This window comes from Aythya ferina (genome assembly GCF_964211825.1).
Source record: "Aythya ferina genome assembly, chromosome: 22".
NCBI classification, from domain to species: Eukaryota; Metazoa; Chordata; class Aves; order Anseriformes; family Anatidae; genus Aythya; species Aythya ferina.
The window spans coordinates 3,821,296-3,846,301 of NC_140320.1; the positions used below are offsets into that span (position 1 = coordinate 3,821,296).

At 41.2% G+C, this 25,006-nt stretch overlaps 2 protein-coding genes and 1 long non-coding RNA gene across 5 annotated transcripts in view; 1 reads left to right on the forward strand and 2 right to left on the reverse strand.

Moving 5' to 3' along the window:
* The window catches only part of LOC311422461, a 35,676-nt gene extending 34,015 nt beyond the window's left edge, over positions 1-1,661 (forward strand). The window contains exons 6-7 of the long non-coding RNA XR_014685371.1: positions 595-824; positions 1,509-1,661. This is a non-coding gene — a long non-coding RNA (uncharacterized lncRNA). The remainder of the gene's footprint in view (positions 1-594; positions 825-1,508) is intronic.
* LAYN (layilin) lies at positions 965-13,129 on the reverse strand. Of its 3 annotated transcripts, XM_084495530.1 has the most exons (8): positions 12,871-13,127; positions 11,952-11,975; positions 10,511-10,808; positions 9,057-9,214; positions 8,739-8,777; positions 8,291-8,374; positions 7,462-7,564; positions 965-6,826 (listed from the first exon to the last, which is right to left on the reverse strand). In XM_084495530.1, the coding sequence occupies exons 1-8, from the start codon at positions 12,935-12,937 to the stop codon at positions 6,472-6,474; spliced, it is 1,128 nt and encodes a 375-aa protein (XP_084351656.1). In that variant the 5' UTR covers positions 12,938-13,127; the 3' UTR covers positions 965-6,471. The 3 variants fall into 3 exon arrangements, with proteins under 3 accessions (XP_084351656.1, XP_084351658.1, XP_084351657.1); XM_084495532.1 differs by lacking the exon at positions 8,291-8,374 and having other exon boundaries at positions 12,871-13,129; XM_084495531.1 differs by lacking the exon at positions 11,952-11,975 and having other exon boundaries at positions 12,871-13,126.
* Positions 13,130-14,368: 1,239 nt separating this feature from the next.
* Positions 14,369-24,649, reverse strand: HOATZ (HOATZ cilia and flagella associated protein; the record flags this gene model as incomplete). The annotated part of the gene is made up of 6 exons (XM_084495667.1): positions 14,369-15,144; positions 18,852-18,904; positions 20,629-20,688; positions 23,349-23,369; positions 23,765-23,850; positions 24,433-24,649. The coding sequence occupies 6 exons, from the start codon at positions 24,647-24,649 to the stop codon at positions 15,084-15,086; spliced, it is 498 nt and encodes a 165-aa protein (XP_084351793.1). The 3' UTR covers positions 14,369-15,083.
* Positions 24,650-25,006: the final 357 nt, after the last annotated feature.

The window sequence follows — 25,006 nt, forward strand, 5'->3', positions numbered from 1 at the left end:
AAGGTCTGAGATAAATCTCCAGGGGGGATTAAGCACATAACCCAACATTACCCTTCAAAGTTAAGTTTAAATTCTCTTAGCTGGTTTATCCTTGGTGTGATTTTAGGAGTGGATTTCAGCAGTGAGAATGAGGGTTTAATAGAATAGATTTAAACAGAGAAGCAGTTTCCTTGTATATCCTACTAAGGCTGTTTCATGGGAGATTTTCCTTTTATCAGGATTACAGTTGTAAACGCAACTCACATTCTTGCAGACCCAACACTAGCAAGCACTCAATGCCAAAGAAATGATACCACCTATCTGTATTTCTACAGGCAGATGCTTTTAATTTCTTGTTTTCCTTTGTGCACAAGGTTACGTGCCTAACAGAGGTTACAGTGGCCTGTGGTATACGGAAACAAAGCCAGGTTAAGAACCAGCACTGCCATCAATACCTAAAGTGGTGGATTAGATGCATGCATTCTTACTTTCTCCTAATTCCAGTTCAGTCACTGGGTGGCATCACTTCTGGCAGAGTCTGTAACCTTGGGCCACCTTTCCGATCTGTAAAATGGGGATAAGACACAATGCTAAAGTATTCCATTTTCTCTCTAGGGCCAAACTGGTACAAGACATCGTTCATCAGCAATGAAACTCCAGTGTGTTAGAACGCTGAATAACCTCCACAGTGACTCAGTGGAAAAGCCATTTCTTGGTGCTTAAAATAAGCATAAGAATGTTTCACCATCAGTAAGACATGTTCCAGGCAAACAAACTGCTGGGAGAATGTCATGTGCATGTTGAAGAATTTATAAGAAGAGAAATCAGGGAGACAGACTTCTCTGGTAAGTTACAAGTGCTGGAGTATCCAGCAGCTGATCTTTAAAGTGTTCTTGTTTTGTGTGTTAATTTCAGTGTCAATTTTCCTTGGTACCAATAGCGGGCTGTGTAGGGGATTAAGCCACTGACAATAATAAGAGTTGCATTCAAGGAACTGCAGTTTATTACAAGCTGCTTCGTAACAGATTAGGGCAAAATTGTTCCAGATGGGAAAAGTAAAGCTGGCCAGAAAAGTTTATGGCACCATGTAAAGCAGAGAGAAAATTTCTCCCTATGATAACTCAAAAGCTATGCAGTTTCCAAGTACGAAAACACACTTTCTCAAGCAGTTACTATGAATGCATTTCAAAAAGAGACAAATATTACAGTTAACTCAATTTATCAAATTTTAGAGGCACTGGCAAGAGCTAATTTTTGGAGGAATGTTAAGTTTTGCATATCTGTCACTCCCTAGCCATCTCTTTCCACAAGATCTGTTTCGTGGTACAATCTGGCCACAGTTGTGTAAAAAACAATATCCCCAGAGAAACAGCAACGGGACATGGGTATTTCAAAGAATTTCAATTACCCTCATTTCAAAAACAACTTTTTTTTTCTCATCACAATCAGCTGTTCTGCACAGAAGATAGATATTTTATTTTATTTTATTTTATTTTATTTTATTTTATTTTATTTTATTTTTTTTACAGTGAATTCAGGTAGGAGGGAAAACACTCATACTTCTGCTTACCTTTCTAATCTCAAAATCAGACAAGATCCCTGAGGTGAGAAAAATAGTGACTGTGATTGGACGCCATGGACGTTAACTTCCAGCGCAACACAATTTAAACAATAAAAACCCTCTGAAATGTAAACTGCGTGCACAAAATAAGAAAAGGACATAAATAGCCTTACTCGGCCCCATTACTAATAAAACACTAACTTGGGTCACTTATGCATGACTTAATACCTACTTAATCTATCTCTGCAGCGAAGTAGCTGGCCTGACTTCAGAGACACTGAGCACATGCAGCTGAGTTTGCCTGACTTCAGTAAGTCAGCAGCTCAAAGACTAGGGCACACATTTAGTTGCCAAAATACGGCTTTACGTGTTTACACACCTAAGCTCCAACATCTGGCTTGAGGTTTTTTCTCTCATTTCCTGTTTTTCAATGCCTAAAAGATGCTTAGAGCCTGCCAAAAGGGGGGAGGGGTGGGGAGAGACAAAACACCGAGGCTGCTGGACTAGAAGTGGATACACACTCAATTGCTTAATAAAAAACACTGATCACTGCTTTAGAAAATCTGAAGATTGGTAGCACCCGGCAACTCCCCTCCACCAGGATTTTGCTGCCCAGGAGACATGGTTAACTGGATATCATTTTCAAAACATGCAGAAGACTTTTTTTTTTTTTTTTTTTTTTTTTTTAAGAATTATTTCTTTGTTTCAGGGCTTGATGCTGTACCACTGCCCGCTGAAGGAGCAGCTTCAGATTGGCACACACACCGTTACGCTGCAGGTATGCAGGAAAAGTGTTGTGCACAAAACCCTTGCCTATAACATTCAGGAAGTGGGAGAAGCAGTTGTGGCAAATGACCGAAGTATTTCCACGCTTGCAATACACAGCAATAGCACACAGTCCCAAAAATGTCTTCCTGAGTATTTGTATTGGCAGAGCATGCTCACAGCCACGTCCTGCACTCAGTTCTGCTGTTGTTTCAGTCCCACAGAACACTTTCTGCCAAAGCTTTTGGCACATCTTTGCTTCCTGGTGGCCTGTGCAAATTGGTTTTGCTTCATTTTCCTATTTATTTCCATGCAATGAGGAGCAAACTCTGTCAAGAGCTAAGATCATTTCAGATGCTTCACTGTTTGTAAGCAAAACCACACTATCAAAGTTGGGAATATTCACCTGCAGAGCAATAGCTGGATAATATTTGTGTTCCTGCTTGGCATGCCTTATTTGCTTGGTCATTCTCCCTCCATTACCTGGTGTCTAATGAAAGAAAACAAAAGACTGATCCAAAACCTGGAGTTCAGAAAGTCCTTCAAATTTCTTGATGTAAAGCAAGACAAAGCAGCTACAATATTCTATGATCTATATGTTCTGAATAGTTTTGGCCTCGGTAACCATTTCATAGCATCAAGACTGCCTCCATCTGCTCCTTTCTTTTAGCTCTGCATTATATTCTTTATGCCCTCAGACAGAACTCACCCAGTAGAAGCCTGGCACCTCACCACATCAGATCTACTGTCTGTCACTGTGTACACAAGGTATCCCAGACAAGGGAAATAATCTTAATTAAAACATTCAACCAGGAAAAAAAAAAAAAAAGACAGAGATTAATGGAAGTCTTTCCTTGCCACACTATTTCAGGCTGTTAAATAGGAGTGTTTGGCTGAGAAATGACCAGGAATTACACGACAATCTTCATAACTGCTTAAGACCCCACTTGGTAACTCTGAACTAAAGATTTAACAGGGCTATAAAGCTTGAAAATTTCCCTAAAATCATAACACTAAGGATAAACTTCAGTGACTAGTAGTTCCTACTGCAGTAAATACTGTGTTCAGAAGTTGTATTCTTGAGATCTATAGACAAAAGTTTTGTTGAAAAGCTGATAATTGCAACCAATACTGAATAGCAGATTTTTATTTATTTATTTATTTATTTTTAGTCTAGTTAGGTAAATGGGAATTTACTATTTTTATTTAGCTTATGAAAAGGTTGAACATAATCCAACAGAATAAAAACATGAATTGCTACACACAGGGTCAGGTACCAGAACTGTTCAATCAAACCATGTCTTTAATCCAAAGTTTTTAATACCTCATGACTTAGTGCAGACGTGCTTCAAAATTGCTCCACAGATCTGCTGGACAAGAAAAATTAAAATTCTGGCAATTATAAGGCCTTATTACTGTAGTCTCAAAATCAGTTTGGAGTCACTAATTTTCCAATTCCAAGCATTCCTGAAAGCCTGTGAAATGCTGTTATTTTCATTTTCCGCATGGAACCATGGCACTGGGTGGCTAAGATCAGAGACAGTATAGAACTGAATCCAAGTGGCCCCAAATACATCAGAACGTCCTAACTGCTTTTTCTTCAATGCAGATGTCCAGCTTCCCAGTGTTTGACACGGTTGTGTGACACTCCCAATTCTCTCTCAGTCCAATGGGATACACTCAAATGAAAACACCAGTTAAGAAACATCTCCATTGCTGGAGTAATTGAAAACAGAATAAGCGCAGACAAAGCAAAATGAGCTGCTTTACTCAAAGCTGAACATATTTGCCTTCAGAATATATTAAAGATGTATGAAACAGCTGAGACATCAGAACAGACAGAACAGAAATGTTAATGGCCTAACCTCACAAAGCTTTCTACACACACAGCTATGAGCATGCAAAGATTTCCAGCAAAAATCTGTGCAGCTCTGAATGCAAGCCTCCAAGCATATTCCTGACTTCAGTATTAACAGCTGGACTCAATTCACATAAGAAACTCAGGCTAGTTTTGTACTTTTAAAAAATAATAATAATCCAGAGGCCATCCTGCTATCAGTATAGCATGGCCACTGACTTGGCCTCAAAGTCTGCAGAACTTGTGCTCCAAATCCCACACATTCATTTAGCACCTGTGTGTTCAGGTAAGGACAAACCTCTTTAAAAAGCAGAAGAGCAAAACAACACTGTGGTGCCTGTCTATAGCCTGGAGCAACTGGGGAGCAGAGGAATGGACCGTGCCTTTTTGTTTCAGTGGGGCAGTCTTAGTGTATTTTCAGTTTTGCAAGCCTCATACCAACATCAAACATCTTACAAAAAATAGTCCTTTATGCAACTAGTGTGCTTATTTGATACATCTCAATTCCCTTCCCATTCTTTCCAAAAACCTTGAAATTTACACATACTTCCAGCTTCCCACAGGCTAACTTTTACAGTTGCATTCAGCTAAAGAAAGGCCATATCCAGCAGCACATGGGATTTTGTCTTGAATATATTCAGCTCAATACATTGAGTTGAATTTATGTTTTTATCCAAACTCCTCTGCTACTTCACTGCACTGAAAGATGACTTTGCCACAAGAGTTCGCTGCAAGTTCCTATAGAGATTGTTGTAATAAGGCCTTACTTCTGAGACACAAACATTGATCTGATCGTGTCTCGTGAACAAAACACGTCAGAAAGACCTCAGCAAAAACAAGTTAATTATGACCCCAGGTTGTCAGCACTGCTTCTGAGCCCCCATTCAGTCTTTCTTCTCGAACATATACTGTGATGCTCTTTACTCCGTGGCATCACAAATTAAAAGCCTGTATGGGAGATGCTGCTGTGTCCTCTTCCTAATGCACTGAAAATGAATCTTTGGAAATTTTTGAACTTTTTTCAGGAAAATTCTCATTGCACCTGAGTTTATATTTAGTTATGACAGCTATACCATCTTACCATTCATTTCTACTCCTTCAAATGTGTGGAAAATACATGTAGATACCTAATTTGGGTTCAAAATAATGCCTTGAAAACTACGTTAAAATACCATTTCTTCTCCCACTTCATGTGGAAATTTCATGAACCATCTCCTCAGTACTTCCCCTTGATACTTTTTTAATCTACATACTGGAATACATTAAGCCCCTGTAAATAGACAAGAGTTTATTATAACTGATTAGCACAATACTGTAGTTTGCCTATCAAAAATACTACTTTTAATCCAGTTTCGTGTTCACCTACGTCTTGAAAAACTATTTGTATGGAGACTAACACCAGGATGTCAGTCTTTGGGGAACTCAGTATAGGTCTCAGGCCCAAGGCAGCAAAAAAACCCTCCAACTGGCTATTCCTTTTACAAGAAAGGAACTGCTATTTGTCACTTAGGTCAGATTAGCACATCTCTAGACAGCTAAGTAGACTGCAGTAGTTTCCAATAACAATTTCCAAGACCAGAAAGCTTTGGAGTACTCCACGCTCTTCCTTGAGCTTTGGAGTGAAGTCCCCTGTTGCTTGCTTGGCAATTCCTTTTTCCAGAAAGATTAAGTGAGGGGACAACTTAGCCTTGCACTTACTGAGATTCTTTAAAAAACAACTTAAAGGTGCAAGTAACACAGTTCTGTGCTATGACTCATACACGCTACCTTGGCAGTAAGAACTAGGAGGAAAAGCAGTAGAAACCACAGTACTCCCCTAGTGAAGTGCCTGCCAGGGTCATATGGAAGCCACGCAGCTGGGACAGGCTGCCATAGGAAGAATGACCACCCTGCAACCACAGCAGCTCCCTTTAGGACACCTAGGAAAAAAGCAAGGTGTGCCCAGTGATTGACTTTTAACTTTCAGTGCCTCTGAAGATGTGCGGGTCAGTTTAAATAAATAAGTATTTTGTATTGTTCTTTAATTTCAAGGACATTAATACTTTCTTCTTCGGAGTGCAAGAAGTATCAAGACTGGAGCTGCTGCTGGGGCAAAATGGGGGGTTGATGCAGAGCAAGATATATAAATACTTTCCAGTTTGGATCTTTAAAACCCATATTCTTTCAGAGAAAAAGAAGAATACAGGGATGGTGCAAAACCTGCGTACCTCCCATATGCTATCTCTCAAACAAGTGCATGGGGAGGGCAGGTTAACTTGTGTTGACATTCACTTTGTCATCCACATCTCAGGCTCTTTTGTCCATTTCCTTAATATCCATAAATCTCATTCTCCACCCAGGCTGATTCCTTGCTCCTCCCCACACGATCTCCACACAGTTCATAGATATCATTGGTCACAAAGCCACTTTCAGTACTAGCCAACGTCACAAAGCCGCTCGACGTGTTCATTGCCACATCATCATAATCCCTGGAGAGGCTGTCGAGCACCTTCTCTCCTTGTGTGCGGAAGGAAGAGTTCTTAATGTCAGGCCTGGTTCCAGCCAGATCTGCTTCAGATTGCTTCTTGATTACTTTGTAAATCTCCAGATTTGGACTGTTCCTCCTGTGGTTAGAGAGCCAGGCATCTTCCTCCTTGGGGCTTGCTTCCATTTGTTCCCTTCTCCTGAGGGACAGAGAAAAGAGGACAAGTCTAACATGTTCTTTTACAGAGGCAAACAAAACTATACCACACCTCTCTTAAAATAATCTAAAGATGACCCTTCAGGAAAGCTGACATTCAGAGCCTGGACTCAGGATGACATTTGTTACTACTTAGAGTTCCAGGTGTGTGGCACACTGAGAGCTCAAGGCTGACACCCCCAACACCACAACCACCATCCCCACCAAAAGGACTATGCACCCAGGGAAAGCAAGAAGAAATTGATCAATATTATTTGCTCCAACCACACACATCCTCCTATTTCTATTAGGTTTTCACTTTTGAAGGGGATCTTCTGATATTTCAGATCTCTTCTTTATTAAAGAAGCTTAAAGCAAAGTGATTTTGAAGGGTTAGCATTTACATTATTCCCTAATTACTATCTGTGAATAGAATAAAATAAAACTTTTCTTTTTTTTTAATTTAAAATGTTATTCACAAGTAACTTGGCCTGGAGAATCCATGCTACTTTTTTTTTTTTTTTTTTTGACTGAAAGCAGTCAGCTCCAGATCATCTGACAGAAGTCTGTAGCTGGCTGTAAAGTTATTGCCAGGACAAGATATCACAGGTTCACTTATTACAGAACAATGTCACTTGCCTCTTTGCAAAAATCCAAAAACAGAAGATGGCTGTAATGACCATCAGGAGAAGCAGCACAGGAATGCTGGGAATGAGGATGTAGGCAAGACTCTGAACAGGTTCTGGGGTAAAAATGAGATTCCAGCTTTTATTCACTTCTAGTTGCATTTCACACACACAGAACTACATAGAAAAATTAAGTTACACAAGGCAGCACCATCACATCTCAATGGATTTCTAGTCTTGTTCATAATCTAGCATTTTCTACACCCTTGCAAAGCCAGCAACTCCAATAGACTGATCATCTCGTAACACAGGTTAAAATAAAATAAGCTCAAACCCACATGATGAGAAACTAACCCTTATTCTGTCTCACTGTGACAAGGCAACAGCAGTGCGAGTTAGGAATATGCTGTCTTCTGAAAACTTACAAAGCAGAAGTTTCCAGAAACTGGAGTGTTATGATCTGTGAATTTGGAGGGGAAAGTCAGCATGGCAAGAACGAATAGGAAGTTTTTAATAGTTAATAATAAGCTTACTAACAAAATATTAACAATTCTGACCTTCAAGAGTGATTCAATAAATTTAAAGTATCTTTTTCAGACCTTAGGTACTTTGCTGTAGACTGGGAACATTTTGGTAGTGAAAGCAATCATTGAAGGTTTGTACTGGAAGAGAGTTGCAGGAAGGTGTCCCCTTCCCCCTTGAGATGCAGTTGCCTAAATTCAGGCTTCTACATTTAAGGTCAAACACTTCAAACTGAAGTGCTGAGCATTCGCAGCCACATGTGAGATGTGGGCCTGCAGAGACAGAGAGAGGCCAGGCCAGGTGTTGAATGAGCAGCATACCTTTGGCTTCTTTAACTGTTACATTAGCATCTTGCTTATGGCGTTCTTCTGGGAATAGTGCATTGAAAGGCTCTGTTGTGACATCTGGAAAGAAGCGTCTTAGTTAATATTGCAGGTGTTATTTGCAAGCGCTTAAGAAACATAAAAGATGAGGGTGAGAGAGGATGGGAGAGACTGCCAGCTGCCAAGAGGTGTAAGGTCTACTGGTGCCCTTCTGCTGAGCTTTCTGCAGCGTGTCCAGTAGCCCCAGGTACTGCAGCAACAGCAGGACCACGCTTCTGCAGGCTGGGTTACAGAACGGTTGGAGGGACATGCAAACCACAAGGATGCCTCTTGCTCATGGGGCATGCAGTCTGTGAGGGTCCTTGACAATGAACGTTAACAAAGGATTTCTACTCAAAGTTAGTACAGTGTTAAAAAAAGCCCTAAGCAAGTATCTGTAACTGACCTCTTGGAGAGTTCTCAATTGGAGCAGTTGTTGGCTTCTCTAGAAGAAAAAAAAAAAGATAAGTTTCTTGTAAGTTTGAGTAGGGAGACCAAGTGTACAGAATATTGTCCAAGCAAGCACCCTTTTTATGTTCTCTCCCTCTCGGGCTCCATTTGAAATCTCAAATATTTTATAAAAATCTCAGAATTCATAAGTCACAAGGCAAGTACCTACAGATATTAGATACTGAGATTGTTTTTACATCGATACCGTAATCTCCTCATACCTCCTCTTGGGAACTGGGAGCAGGTTGTTTTTTAAAACAGAATGACTCATTACCAAGAGAATATTTGCAAATGAAGTTATTTTTCATGTTGCATCTGTCGTCATTCCATTGAAACATGTAAGGACCTCCAACACCTGGTGGGGCAGATGGCTGGTGGTACATCACAACACAGATTTCACTCCCACAGGATGGCTCATCTACATACCAGTTCCTAAGAAAACACAACAAACATATCAAGTAAGACCTGAAGTCTCTTTCCATGATACTGCAGAAGCCCTGCAAGGCTGAGGAAAACTCAGAACTTTGACTTTCAGTGCATAAATAATTTTACTTTCTGGCATCAGTGCCCAATGCCTACAAAACTGACATGCAGTTAATAAGAAAATGAAATAGGTAAGACAGAATCTTACCTAAAACTAGGAAACTGCTAACATAAAATGAAGATTTTTTTAAAGATAGGTTGTAAGAAACTTCACCACTGGAAAACTTGGAAGGCCTTTCCACACGGGATGTAGGAAGTAGGCTTCACTATCTAACACTCTATAATATAATCATTACTGAAAAGGCATTTTATGCATCTCTAAGAAGCACTTCTAAGATGATATATCCTGATTTTGAAAAATGTTCAATACCCACTAATTTTGGAACAAGCAATATTCTGCATGCCAAGCACTTCTTGGAAGCTGATCCTATAAGGTAGAAATACTTCCAGATATGCCAAGTATTCAATCATCATATCCCTGTACTCCCTTTCCTCCCAACACAACCCTACCACCACCCTACTTCTCCCTCTCAAGAAAACTCATCTTCTCTTTGGCTCAGTTATTCAGTTTTATTCAGTTCTGTCCACCGCAACTAACATCTCTTATGGGTTCCCATAGCAGTTAGGTGACAAGTTGCTATAAAATATTTAATAACATTTGGGTTATTTCATTAAATCCATGGTTCAATGACTAAATGCAGCATGAAGTTCACAATGATTAGTGAACATTGTATAGGTACGTTAGTTTGTTTTTCAAGACTAATTACGGGTTTGATAGTAAACATCTACCAGGCAAAATTCTTGAGCCTGAAGTTCACTGTGGAGCTCGCACCTTATTGCCAAGGCTTTTCTCAACCCATCAATATTTAGAGCAGATTCTCGTCTATTTCGATACTACCAAGGCAGACCTTACATGCATGAATTTAAGAGTATCTTTTTCTAGAAAACGGTGACTTATGCTTGAAATTAAATCATAACTTGAGGCTAAACAAATTGGGGTTCAATGACGAAGTGTGAAAGCAGTGAGGACAGCTCCAGCAAACTTGGATTAATTATTGAATCACCTGGATAGGATGAACTGCTCTCTGGAGATGCAACCACTCTTCAGTGACTACAGGAGGAACATACATGACAGCTGGGACAAAATCACTTGATTCTTTTGAAAGAACCCTTCTTGATTGCTAAAGGCAAGTGACAATCCCTGACCAAGATGCTGCCCAGTCAGTCGCACTCCCCGGTACCTACCGGAACTTGGATGAGCTGCCATCAGACCAGGAATAGAGGTTCTGACAGTCTGTGCTGTTGTCTACCTCTGCCTTTTTCCTTCTAAGCCCTATCCAAAAATCTCCATCAGAAGCCACGAGACTCTCAATAAATTTTTGAATCAATCCTTGCTCCGCTTCTGTTTCAATACTGACTAAGTGTCCACCGTCAGCTCTGCAGTAAAAGTGCGCTTCTTCATAGGTGACCCTGCGTGAAGCATCGTGAAAATAAACTGTTTTGTAGCACGGCCGCTGCGTTCCACCCCGGCAAACTGTCCGTCCTGCAGAAATGGAAAGAAACCCGTTACAGAAATCATACCTACTAATACCGAAAGTGGTCACTACTGCTTTTATTTGGTTGAACTTTGCACTTTCTGACTGTTCACATGGAGAATACAACAGAGGTAAAAAGCCTCTTGTATAATTCAAATGACTAATGGTATCTTCAAACTTTTCTTTCTGGATGTAGCAGTTTTGGTAATGCTGCACAACAGTGCTCATGTCCTGCACACCTCAATTTCCCTGACTTTTCTGCAGTTTGAAGACTCCAGGATTTCCTTACAAAGAGGTAACATGCCAGAGAACAAGCTGACCTATGAAGCCTTTTAAAGAGACTTCCTTTACAAGAGTTCAAAGATGCATCTCCCTCTCTACCCCACCAAAAAGGGGCTTCAAATCATTAAGATTAGAGAACCCCTAAGATTAGAGACATGCAGACCTAACAATCATTTAGCTTATGGGGTCTAATATTTCCATGGAGTGTACTGCAGTGTATCAAGGTGCATTCAGGCAGTCCGATTTGTAGGCAGCGCCCTGCTTTGCAATGTTACTGACTGCCCAGTGCCTGTTTCGTACTGTCATACAGCAAGGACACTCATGCATGAAGCAGCACGTCTTATGTTGATTATACGGAAAATAAAGATCAAAGCGAGAAGATAGATAATCTAAAAATTACACACTTCTGTTTCTCAACACAAGAGTCCCAATATTTAGGCTACGGAAACAAACAGTTTTGTTTTGCTTAGTAAATATTTATTTTCAAACACACCACAGACACAATCTGCTAACCTCCATGCTTTTACAGAAGAAAACTGTGTAGGGATTACAAGAGAAAAGCAATTTATCATGTACTCAAGAACATGCACAGACAGGTCATTATAAACCCATCCACAGGATTTATGTTGGCTTTTCTTTACTCTTCCACGTCCTACCATGGCTACTCTGAGACTGGAACTTCCAACACCTTTCAAAGTGGAGCTTTTAAACAGTTAAGTACTCACAGAGTCTGCTAGCATCTTATACAAAAATTAAAGCTGGCTGTACTGCAAAAATAGCATTTAAAAATACATCTTTAGGCAGAACCTGTGTTTCTCTTGGTCATTTAACACTCATGCACGCTTGGTGAAAAAGGCAAGAACCCTTACCTCTTCTGAGGGACGCGTCCACTGCTATTGTGAAAGCCAGGAGGAAAGCAGAGATGGCACATTGTTACTATAAATCTGCAGCAAGCCTCCAGAAATAGTGTCACAAACTACAGTTGGGCTCTTTTCTGATACACAAACACTTTTTTTTTTTCCATTAACTGGCAGAACATCTGTGTTTTATTAGCCAAACTCGCCATTGCTTTCAAATAAGGAAAAAATTCATGCAGTTGATCACTGTCCAGATTTCATTGCTGGTTAACTTTCCAAACACATTTTAGGATACGCAGCCCTAACCAGTGCTAAAAGTGTCCCTCACATTTTCCCTTTACCTCCTCGTCGCTAACACGGGACCTGCCTCCATGCCTGCTGGCTCCAGGACTAGGAAAGGCTCAGTTACATCAAAAGCAAGAGCTTGTGGAAGGAAAAATACATCGCCAGCCCCAAAGCTCACTGCCCCAGAAGTCTTGCTGCAGCCAAGGACAGGGCAGAATTTTAAAAGAATATTTCTAGGTGTGAGTTGCTTTACGTGGGACTAAGGGAGCATCTCAGTGCTGACAGCGGCCAGGCTTCGGGCATCCCCCAGCACCCCAATCCCACGCTCTGCAGGCAGCTGACACCGCCCGGGGGGGGGACACAGCCCCAAATCCTGCTGATCACCCCGAGCTGCCATCCCATAAGAGGCGACCAAGCTAAAGACATGACTGCTGAGAGATGAGACGAGTTGGCAGAGGAGCAGTCCCACATCCCAGCGCAGCCTGGACGCAGCGCAAGGAAACCCCCGGGGTGCGGAGCCCTCCCCGGGCAGGACGGGCGGCTCGGGGGGGGGAAAGCTTCGTGCCGGGGAGCACCCACTCGCCCCCTACCCCTTGTTACCCCCTGCCCCTTGTCACCCCTTGCCCCTTGTCTCCCCCAGCCTTACCGCCGGGCAGCCGGGTCCCCGTCGCCCAGCCCAGCGCCGCCAAGCCCAGCGCCGCAGCCGCCAGCATCGCCCCGGCTCCCCGCAGCGCCCGGCCGCGGCTGGAGCAGGGGTGGGATGGGGAGGAGCCTTCTTCTCCTCCTCCTCCTCCTCCTCCTGGGCTCGCAGTTCACCCCTTGCAGCCGCCCGGCCCCCGGCAAGGTGTGCGCGGCGCTGGCACCGCCACCCGCAGTGGGGAAGCGGCAGGAGCTCCCCCTGCAGCCCCTCCGCCGGCTTTTTCAGAAACCGTCTGAACACCGAAAACGGGAGAAAACTTGGCTTCCAGCAGCGGTGAATAACTGCTGAGCCGGCATTTCCCCCGCCTGGTTCCTGCTGGCGAGGAAACCGGTGCGCGCCTCTTTCCGGCATCCCTGGCTGTCTCCAGCTGAAGTTGTGCTCGGAGCCTTCTGCAGGCTGCGGGAAGGGGGAGAGCAGCAAGGAGACACCAAACAGGAGCTTCAAGGGCTGCAGTTACCACTCAGATACTGATGTCAATAATTTAAGAATTTAATCGTTTTATAACAATTCAAACCTATACCAACGCTTCACAATACAGTTGGAGAAACGATTTCTGGAATGAGTACCTTAAACAGAAAAAGGTCCTTCAAAAAGCCATGCAGATATTCCACTCCAGGTCACCAGGAGTTGGAAAGTTCCTGAATATGAACTGAGGCCATGGCTTTGCAGTCTGTCATGCCTCTGAAACACAGAGCAATGGTTATCCAGGGCATACTTTTTGCAATTCCAAAATCCTTGGTGATTACAAGCATAGTTTAGTAAATACTTAAGCACTTTAGCAACTTTACAAATAGGAGCAATTCTTCCCCAATTTACAGGGAAGAACTGAACAGCTCAACTGGCAGTAGCCTGGGTTTAAGACTGAATTCACGCCTTTACCAGCCAAAGCTTCATCATCTTAAAGCTCTGCCAGTGCATGAGGTCTTTAAAGAATGCTTAGCACAAAGGACATCCTGTTTAGAGAGCTTTTTCTTGTTTCACAGAAAATAAGCAACGTACTCAGAAATAATTAGTGTTCCTGGAGACTAAACAAACTCTTTACAGCTGCAGGTATTGGCATAACAAAGCTTAAGCCCCCTGGCTCATCATTTTAGAAGTCTATCCTTTTTCTAGCATATATGTATACTAAATTCATTGGAAAACATTTCTGTAATGGCTCTGAAGGAAAACAAACAAACAAACATTGATATATATGCATGACAAGTAGTGGCAGCATTATAAACATTTTTTCTTGAATTAATGGTAAGTATTCTGCCACATAGCATTAGTTTCTTCTAGTCTGTCCCACAGCAAGAGCAGAACTGGTGAACACAGTACCATAGAACCCCGAAGCGATTACCAAAGCCCTCGCTCTTTTCAGCAGGAAAGTGCAGTAGCTGACAGAAGCCTCGTTGATCTTTTTATGAAAAGAGGTCAACTCCAACCACTCGAACACTACAGACACTTGATAACAAAGCTTGCTGTGTTTATTGCATAATCCTAACACTGTTATTAGCCACAGACTCTTCCTTTTGACCTCTTTTGTACTTTTAAAGAGCAATTTCACAAAGGTAAAACACTTGCTCTCCATTTATAATTTTGGAGAATTGAGCACACAAAATGAATATATTCAATATAACAACCCTTCAGATCATAGAAGTGTACTATTTGAATGCTGACCAGTAAAGTACATGAGACTTCAAAGCCCACAAGTCAAAAATCCCAGGACCACTCTAGTCCATGGAAAACAATTTACTAGATGTTTGTTATACCATCCCTTTGAATTACCCTAGGCAGCAGCTTGGACAAGGACTTGGACAAGATTGACAAACAGCTACTCGCATACATTGTTTACTGCTGTAGTGCCAAGACAACAGAAAAATGTGAGGACAAACAGCACTTCCCAAGCCACTACCATCACATTAGGACCTAACAGTTTAGTAAGTAAAGCAATTAAGCATTTATTTCAACTTCAGCAAAACAAAGAAAATGATGGATAGGTTGCTGCAAGCCTATCACAGCCTTTGTCCATCATGTTATGTCTCAGTATGAGCAACTAGAAATGTAGTCAAATTAGAAACGTACATTTATCGAAGTCCAGAGCAGCACAGTTCTGATAACAATTACTTTTTTTCTGGAGCAGAGAAACATTTCATTGTCTTCATCAGAGTTTAGCTGAACTATTTGAGGGCCTTCACCGCTTCTTGATCCTGATGGTCTGCTTCAAACACCTTCTGCCTGCTGGAAATAACAGAACCTTGTCAGAAGGTAATCTGTTGATGAGGAAAGTGCAGCTAATGTACAACAAGGAATAGTGCAAGACAGCTGCCAGGGTGCAGAGCTCTTTAACCCATTCTGTGTCATAATATCACATCCTTATATGTGTATCCCTAAAGAGGGATGCCTTGTAAATGCCTAACTACATGTAGAAAACAGATTTACAGAACACAAGTTCGGAGAATCCACACAAAGGAATACCCATATAAATACCAAAAGTTACAGAGAAGTCTATTAAGAAAAATCAAGCTAACAGGAAAACCACATTCCGTCAGGTCCACTACTGCACAGGATTCATATCCCATTCTGATTTTTTTCTTGTCAAACTGAGGAGTTCTATTAAAATTGTAAGCACAAGAAAACACAGTACCCAAGCCTCACATGGAGCAGACTGCTCTGAAGATTTCACAGCTTTGATGGAACTTGACAGCCAAAAGTTTGACAGTACTGGTGGTGAGAGGAGTTCCCAAACACTGATGGAAAAAAGAGGGCTAGGAGGAAATTAGCTAGCAAGAAGCTGAGGTTTTGCCACACACTTAAATAAGTGGTGAGGCACATACTACTCGTTTCTCATAGGCAGGAAAAGAATCAAGTCTAGACCAAGGGGAAATAGACAGTTGATGTACAAAGGCAACGGGAACAGCCTACTCTAAGCAATTCTGCTTCCTTCATTGTACAAATCAGTGCAGTTGAACCTGAATGATCACATCTTCCCAAACACCTACAATGGCATAGCACCCTGAATCTGAGCTGGAGGACCACAGCAGGCAAAACCTTCTCTGATCTACACCAAAACAATACCAAATGTGACTTGTCAGACATGCTCGCAGAGGACTATAAATACAGGGCTAAGAATATCACAGCCTCACTTTGCAGCCCTCAGTACTTTCTATATTCAGGTTGGATTAAGAGCTTTCAACACACATTACATTTACGTGAGTTTATCGCTACAGATATATAGTTTACTGGGATTTCTTTTTAAAAGAATTCCAATATTATTCAAAATAGGGTTGCAGTTATATATGTGTCAGTATAGAGGTGCCTTATACTAGCTTAATGCCTTTCTCCATGGATTTTTTTTTCTTTTTATCAGTACATACAACTTTCCATTGATAGACCTGTATCCACTTGAGAGGACTAATTAAATTGTACATTTCAAGCAACACAAATTCAGTACAAAAGCTGCTAGTTAAACAAAGCCAAAAAAGCCAAACCACTGAATGATTTAGGCAATTTCCCCTGAACACTAGAAAAGAAGAAATCAGTATTTCTATTTTTAAACACTTGGAAAGTGAAGGTCTATGAAAACACATGCACAAATCACGAGCCCGCTGAAATCAGGAATGGGACGAGAAATTACAAAAGAGAAGCTACTGAAGGAAGAAACAAACAGGAAGAGTCCATTTTCTGTGAAACATTTTGACAAATGTAGCTCTTCTAGAAATCATATTTTCTCAGCTATTCATTGAGTTGCCTCTGGAAACAGGAATCATCCTGGTCAATACAGGTTATAAATCTCTTACAAGACATTAGTAAAATTGGTATGATCATATTTCCCAGTAATGAGTGCTAACAGACCATTACAAAAACACAATTATTCTAATTAAATACAGCAATAATCAATACCCTGTGCTCTGGGTGACTTTGCTTCAGTAAATAGTGATACTTATTTTCCAAACATTAAAACGTTTAAATGAAAAAAAAAAAAAAATAACAGGATAATAAGCCAGAGTAGCTTTCTTCACAGGCCATAAGCTTCTATCTAAAACGTGAACCTCAACCCTACACCCGTACAAACAAGTATTGCTTAGGTAAAGAGCTCCAACAGCTGTCCTTGGCACAGGTTCAAGACAGCTTTGCCTTTTAGTACGTATCCTATGATGGTTGGAAGATTTGTGTGGATGTTTCCTTATGCCTACTCCCACAGCTGCTCACCTCAGCAGACATTGACCTTCAGCCTTTTCACCTGTTCCAGATACTTCTATTTTTCCTTTATAGCTAGCTCCAGAGGTAATAGTCTTGCTAAAAATTAATTCTGTCTAATGCCCAGTGTTTTCCTGAGGCATTTGCTTTCAAAATGAATTGCTGACAGTCGTTTCTCGGCTTTCATATCCATATGGTAAGTTGGAAGGAAGATCTAAGCTGCAGATTCATTGCTTAGCCTTTAAGTTGTGGACGTTCAATGACACCACCTTGCTTTAACTGGTGCCAGTGCGAGAAAAATGGCCTCACTTATATTATATAAATGCCATTCATTAAAAGGAAGAAATTGCTAAATCAAGGGCTGTGAGGTACCTTGTCAGCATTTTCAAAGATGAGATGGTTTTAAGAACAAAGAGCAACTTCTTAAAAAAAAAAAAAAAAAAAAAAGCTACACTTTTTAAACACTTACCACTGTACGAGACCCAAATGCATATTTAAAACTGACTTCACAGGTCCTACCTGACTGACCCAACTATAGATGGGACAGTGAAAGCAAAAATAACTGCCTCAGCTTCACAATTCAGAGCAGAAAGTATTAGTGATAAATGTGAAAAGAATCAACTAGCCAGTAGTGAAAAAACCAAACCACTAACCCTGCCCTTCTGAAACTGAGAAGCAACTTGTTAAGACCAGTTAAACCACCCTTTAATCTGAAACAGAGATCCCTTTTATGAAGGCAACATAAAGGGGAAGCAACTGCAACACTGGCAGTAGACAAAACATGCTGTTGTAGTTCTGCTGGGGCAGTTTTCCAATCCTTCTCACTCCCAGACTAACAGTAACAGCAGATGACCTTAAACTTGAGTTTCTGCTTGCATAGTACCCACCTGACAGTTGCAGGGATCCTGTTTATTTTAACAGATAGCTTTTGACACTGGAAAATAACAGTATTTACATCATCCAGGAGGCCACAGGCAAGTGCCAAAAAGGAAACTGTCTGACCTAACATAAACAGACTGTCAGCAACCTCACGCCTAATGTTTACTGGAAGTTAAAAGAATCTTTCACCACCTGGTTTAGCAACTGTCACATCTACATCACTGGCCTCAAACAATTCGTGCATTAAGGCTGACTTTCCCTGTTCCAGATCCTTTCCAGACTCATCTTTCACAGCATGACATGCTGATGTAACATGCTATTATGGTGATCTTTCTTTGGATCTATAGCAGGGAAATAAACAAGGAGACTTGTTGATTAAAATGTGCGAAGTATAACCAAAGAAAGCATCCATACAGTGTGATGCAGCTGACAAGGTCACACTCGTGCTTTTTCTCATTCAGACAAGATAGGCACTGGAAATAAACAGGCTTTATGATATTTCCTGACCCTTTCAAAAATATAGAAACCACTGACAACTGATCTTTTTCCTGACTTCTGCAATTGAACCAGAATAGCAAAATTGAACTCTTCATGACTTTAAAAAAAAAAAAAAAGTCTGAGCTTCCACTTCCTTCCTCAACCCCTATCTAAAAATAAATGGAACACATAGAGAGTAAAGAAGTACAGAACAATAGCAGTAGTCGGCCGTTCAGCCTTGCCTTTTCTAATTTTCATAATAGGTATTAATACAGGATAAAACAAACTTATTTTCAAAATAATAAGAGTAATTAAAACAGAGCATCTTTTCTCCCCAGATAGATCCTGACTATTTAGACAGAGGAAAACTTATTTTTGAGTATTTTCATTACCTTACTTCATCAGCTTTGATCTTCGGTTTATGTGGACGAGAAATCAGTTCTTTCTAGAAAGAAAAAGACTCAATGATTATCACTAGCTCATCCTAAACTTACTGCTTATCCCGGAAGACAGCTGTATACAAACACTGAAAGATTATTCTAGCAATAGTATGGGCGGTTTTTATGTGCTAATATGGTACCTGAGTAATCAGGAATAAAAAATTTGTATGAGTTATTGTATAAGAAGAACAGAGTCTCGTGTTCTGTTTCAGGCCTAGCTTTAATGCATGGAATTTGGATAAAGCAGATATACTTGGGTCAGCATTTTAATGAACTTTGAGAAAAGCAAATATTTAATATTTACCAGTTTAAAAGCTTAAATGAAAAAAAGAGTGCTTTTATGTCCAAAATGAACACGTCATTTCTGGAAGTATCCTTTGAAATCTTGTTTTCCAAGTCACTTTTCAAATCACTACACTTATCAGCTTAAAAATGTCAGTTCTACTCTCTTCTATCGAGTGTAATTAAATTGTATTAATCAGGATATGTAGTTTCTTCAAAAGAACAGATGTTTAACCTTATATGGGGCAAAACCTCATCTATCTCTGCTTTGTATCTTGTGAATTACAACTGAAAAAAAGGATTGCCTAATATAATACAGACCTCTTATTCTTCAATCTTCTTTTCCTGATAAACATCCGTCCATGCCACAGAAAAACATTATAAATCAGTAAATCTAGCATTCACTACTGATAGTAATAATAAAAATCCCTAATTGGAGTTCTTCCTTTTAATGCTCAAATTCAGTTTAAGAAAGCTTTTTAGGGAGCAGAGCATGCCAAACCTACAGCCCATTTTATAGCTCTATTCTAAACCAAGTTTTAGCGTTTCAGTGGAAAAAAGCTTGAGACAACAACGGAAAAACAATCTAAGCAATAACATTTACAATGAACAGTCCATAAAGATTCTTTTGACAAGTTAAACTAAAAAAATAGCCACTTAAACATAACTGTATTAAAGATGGTGTAATTTAAATAGCTAAAGTCCTGTCATAATGCATCTGTAAGTCTGTTTCCTCACCACCATTCTGACAGCACTAGCTACTGCTTCTGCTGTATTTCTCAGTCCCATGTTGTTCTAGCATTTTTCCTTTCTCCTACCTGCCTCCACCAGTGAGGTCAGCTTCAGTTCCCAGCTGCTTCTCCCAAAAGCATCTCCTCATTTTCTGTGGAAATTCTGATGTTCATAGTTGTTCCTTTGAGATAGCTTGTCTTGCAAGACCATGCACAAGCTGGTCTCAAAGACTCTTCTATTTTGTTGTCTTGGCAAAAGGCCATCATGTTGCAGCTGACTATATTACACATGTACCCATACATAAAGCAGCATGGAAACAGTTATCTCCAAGCACTGTAAGATATTTATAACATCAACATCTTGCCACTTGAGGTTTTTCAGATTGTGGATAGCCATAATAACTAGATTCAGCTGCCTTGAACTTCTTCTAGCTTCCACACCTATTGCTTCCTACTGCCTGGCCTAACACCTTCACGATCACACAGCTTACAGGATCCTCCTTGCTTTAGCAGTTCATAAAATGTAGCCAACTTTTCTTCATGCTTAATCAGTTCAAACCGAGGTGTTTTTGCTATGCAAGACTGCTGTAGTGGTACATCTTGCAACACGCCATAAACCCTCATACATTGAATCATTGTCCTTGCAACGCTGTCCATCTTGTAATGATGCACAAACCTTGAGATGCATCTAGAGCATAATCAGAAGAAAAACTTACTGCAATCCTTTCTTCTCTCTGCTTCCTCAGCAAAGCTAGTATATCTTCTCTTTTCTTGGCCTGAAAAGAAACATCTACTACAATGAGCTCAGAAAAATGAATTAAAAGCATGTGCTTCATGGTAAACTTGAAAATCCTTACCAACCTAAGAACTAGCATGAGCATGTAGAGGTTATAAGATGGGGTTAATTCAAGGACTTCCATCTGCATAATGACTCATTACAAAACCTTTTTTTATCTGAAAGGTGCAACCAGAGATAACTTGTCATCACTATGCAGTTTTGGATTAAACCAGTCTCTGATATTGTGTAGAAGTGATATAAAATGGTGATAGTTTTAACGTTTAACAATTCCTTTCAATCAATGGTCCAGGTTCTCCTCTCTACAAGAAAGCACACATCCCAGAACTCGTTAAAGATCCTCTCTTTATACAGTTGAAGGAAAGAATTAATTTCTAAGGAACAATGCTTCAGTTCCTACTGAGAGTTTTTAGCATTCTGATTTCCAGACACTTCAGCACACCCATACATTGTTCTTTATGGAAGTGAACACCTTTCAGATACAGTGAGACATTTCTATTGAAGCTGAGTAAAAGTACATTACAGCATTTTCAAAAATTCCTGGTAAAACATTATGAAACAGACACTCCAAGAAAGAGTTGGACAACCCTACCAAGAAAGAGCTGCAAACATACCTACCCACTAACTCAGGAAAGAGAGTCTAGGCCTGAGCTTATATGAGCTCTTGCCATGGGTGAAGAAGATCCCAAGGGAAGATGCTCATGCCCATTAAGGGCTATTAGTACCCTCAGGCCCCTGCTGAGCACACCCAAAACACCTGATGATAAAATGAGCTGGTAGAGCATTACCTTAGCACTTACTAGCTAAAGACAGGCAAATAAGACCAATATCAAAAGGAGTGGCCAGAGTGGATAACCATCTAGTAATAATACACAGATCTAGTTGGATAAGTTAGGCGTTCCTATTTTAAATGGATTACATTAATTATTCAGATTTACAGCATTTATAGTTTTGAAATCTTGAAGTACCTTGTAAAGCCTGTGAGAATTAAACTGCAGAATAGCCCAATGTTCTAAAAGACAACAGCTATTTTGCCATGTGCTTCAGTCCTATTTCAGATGAAATTAGCTAATTAAAATAAGCATTTCTGATAAAAAAATATCTGTCAGTTTGTAAAATAAGAGTGTTAATGCAGTAAACATTTCCTTCTAAAAAAACCCTGACCCTGTTCTACTGTGGAGCCAAAATTCACTTCCTGGACCCACACAACAGGGTTTCCAGGTTTTGCTCACCTAGGGGCCATGCTGCAGGAACAGAATGCCCAAATCAAGTCTGAAAACTGGGCTTGAACAGTAAATGACACCTATGCCTGATAATAACATGTACATTATTCTTATTTCATTCAGTGCATTAATTTTCGTTTTCTTAGAATATTTGAGGCTTATAGCATGTCCTGTAGTTCTAGAAAGTAATTTACTTACTGAAATTAATCAGCCATCCGTATAGCTGCCAGATGCCCAAAGCTGCAAAACCTTGCTATCATCTATTGTTACTGAATTTTAAAAAAATGAACGGAATAATCAGGGAACTGTTGCTGGCTTTAGCCAGAATTTAGAAAGAAGGCTAATTGACGATAATGGATGAGATGCATTATGGTGTTATTAATTAGAAAAGGAGGATTGCTGAGTTGCAGGAAAGACTTGCAGACCTCAGCGCCTTTCTGCACCTCTTGCAGATTGCTCTCATCTGGCCTGCTTCCCGAATATAGGCTAGAGGCTTTTCAGTAAAAATGTGGAACATTTTGCTAAAATGCAAAAAATATAGTATCATTACAGAGTCAGGCTGACAAAGTTATCATATATTTATTACTAGTTTTTTTAGTTTCCACTACTTATGTGAATTGTACTCATGATATATATGTAGAACATCAATTCATGATTTAGATTAATGGTGACTTCAGGAAAAGTTTTTATCTACAGACTACATCAGTGCCTTGAAAGCAAGCACAACTGTTGTCTGCATCTTACAGCAAAGCAGTAGGAGAAACCCCAAGGTCTATATACAGTCCAACCCCACTGTTTTGGAGGAGATGAACATTGAAGATCTGAATACCATGTCACTTCTTTTGCTTTTTTTCATAGTCAATTTAATGCTTGAGCAAACTTTTAAACATGAATCCTACCAATCTGGTGTAAATGGAGAGTGCATTTTATGAACACAAATATTGAATATCTACAGGAACCAATAACTAAAGTGCTGACTGGGTGGTGCCATGGCAGATTGATGTTTGCTTATGTAAAACCCCACTGAATTCAGCAGCAGTCTGCAGCCCAGAAGAGTCCAGCCTGAAAGGCTCTACAATATCCCAGTTGCACCTTCATTTGGAAAGGCAGTGTCATCTATAAATGCAATTTTGATGTTACTTGCTAAAATCTAGTTTGTTCTGCAGCTGAGTAGTTTCTAGAAAACTTGTAATGGCTTGGTCAAGCAGCACATGAATTATACCAATAAAAATATCACCTAAACCTGTCCCGGAGTGACAGGACAAGGCAGAAGCAGTCCTGTGGAAGCTGATTTAATAACCACTCACTACCAAGTTTCCCGCATCTCACACTCAATGAACTCTTGGCACTAGCTGCTGCTGGGCACAGAGTAATGGAGATCTATTAATAACTAAGGCGACTAAGAAATTAACCTAACCTGTGAGCTGTGCTTCAACATCTGAATGCCAGGATTTTTTGTGTGAAAGTGCATGCAGCAGTAGATTTCCCCCCTCCTCCCCCCCCAAATTATCCACTTTTGGATCTGGGAACTCTCAATTGGCTTCTATTAGATATTAAATCAGACCAGACATTATGTGCTTACTAGGAAGAAATTAACTATGCAGCCTACTCCTTTCAGCCCTGTCCCAAGCAAACTTGTTCCCAACTGGGAATAAATTTAAGCTGAACATCAAAAAATGGGCTGCATCATGCAAAGCTAACTGTGGGCCAGGGCCAGGCCATTTTTATTACTGTTCATAACTGCATTTCCAAAACTGCAAAATTCCACCAAATGGCATACAAAGAGTGAACGGGAATATTTATGAGAAAAGAGTTGGGGTTACTGGCTTTTACCTGCTGAAGATATTTTTCTTTTACTTTAGTTTTCTGCACATCTTGAGCTTCGGAGATTCTCTCTTTCTCACTGCTTTGCTCACTTTCTAATTAGGACAAACGAGAGGCAAATGACCAAGTGCTCCTGCTACCACTGTCCTTTGCAGAGGGCAACTGAACTGTAGCAGGCTGTGGGGCTGTTTAGAAAGTGTCTGGATCCCCAGACAGCAAGTATCAGCTGAAATATCTGTCAAGCAGGAGCTGTGGCTCTTCTGTCACCCACAGCTTATTGGCATGACTTATTCATTCCTCCGAATTAATTCCTCACAGAAATTTAGGCAACTAAGGTTTCATGAGCTGGGGGCATACAGTAGCCATACTTACTGCGAGGGAGCAGCGGGCCCTGGAGAGCACTACTTCTCCCTGGAAAGAAAAAGGACATTAAGGGCACTTGGGAAGGTGGTGGGTGTTGGTGTAGGGTGGGTAGGGGCCCTAAGGAAGGTTTCGGGGACCCTGAGGTGAGCATGGGGCCCTAGGGTAGGTGTGTGGGGCAGGGTGCTTTTGTATAGGGCTGGAAAAGGCACAGACCCAGGGGATGGGGGCTGCAGGCAGGGCCCCCTCATGGGGCTGGGTCCCTCATGGGGCTGGGTCCCTCATGGGGTTGGGTCCCTCATGAGGTTGGGTCCCACCAAGGGGCAAGGTTCCCCCATAGGGGGGGCAGGTCCCCCTCAGGGGAAGGTTTCCCTCACGTCGAAGGGTGGCAGGGCCTAGAGAGGACTCGAGCGGCGGCGGGAGCGTGGCTGAGTTCCAGAAGATACGGGCATGGTCCACATCAGCTGGGCTCGAGCCAGCAAAGGTGAGGAGCCCATCGGGCGCTGTGGGGCACTGCCCAGGCTCTGTGCCCATGGCACCACTTGGGGCTGCAGCCTGGTGTCTCCTCTCCATCAGGTGGCCGTGATCAGCTTGACCTGCCCGCTCCTGGCCCGTGGCCCCAAGGAAGGGAGAGGACAGCTGGACCCTGGTGCTGCCCACGCTGCTGACATGTTCCTGTCACCGTCACCCGCTGTGGTAGGTACCCGTCACCCCTCTGCTGGGGACCTTCCCTTTTCACGGGCATTTGGGTGGCAGGAGGGGACACTGCAGCCATCTCAGGAGGGACACAGCACCACAGATGTGCCCAGGGAGCCTGGGTCCAGCTGTGTGACACTGCCTGTCACAGTAAGCATGAGACACCAGAAGGCTGACAGCTTTGCATGTCTCATT

Excerpts from the sequence above, each read along its gene's own strand:
- LAYN (XM_084495530.1), bottom strand. The coding sequence starts at position 12,937 with ATGCTGGCGGCTGCGGCGCTGGGCTTGGCGGCGCTGGGCTGGGCGACG. Across the intron at positions 11,976-12,870 it reads GGGGACCCGGCTGCCCGGCG|CAGTGGACGCGTCCCTCAGA; the intron begins GTAAGGCTGGGG and ends CTTTCACAATAG. Across the intron at positions 9,215-10,510 it reads GGCAGCTCATCCAAGTTCCG|GAACTGGTATGTAGATGAGC; the intron begins GTAGGTACCGGG and ends GTGTTTTCTTAG.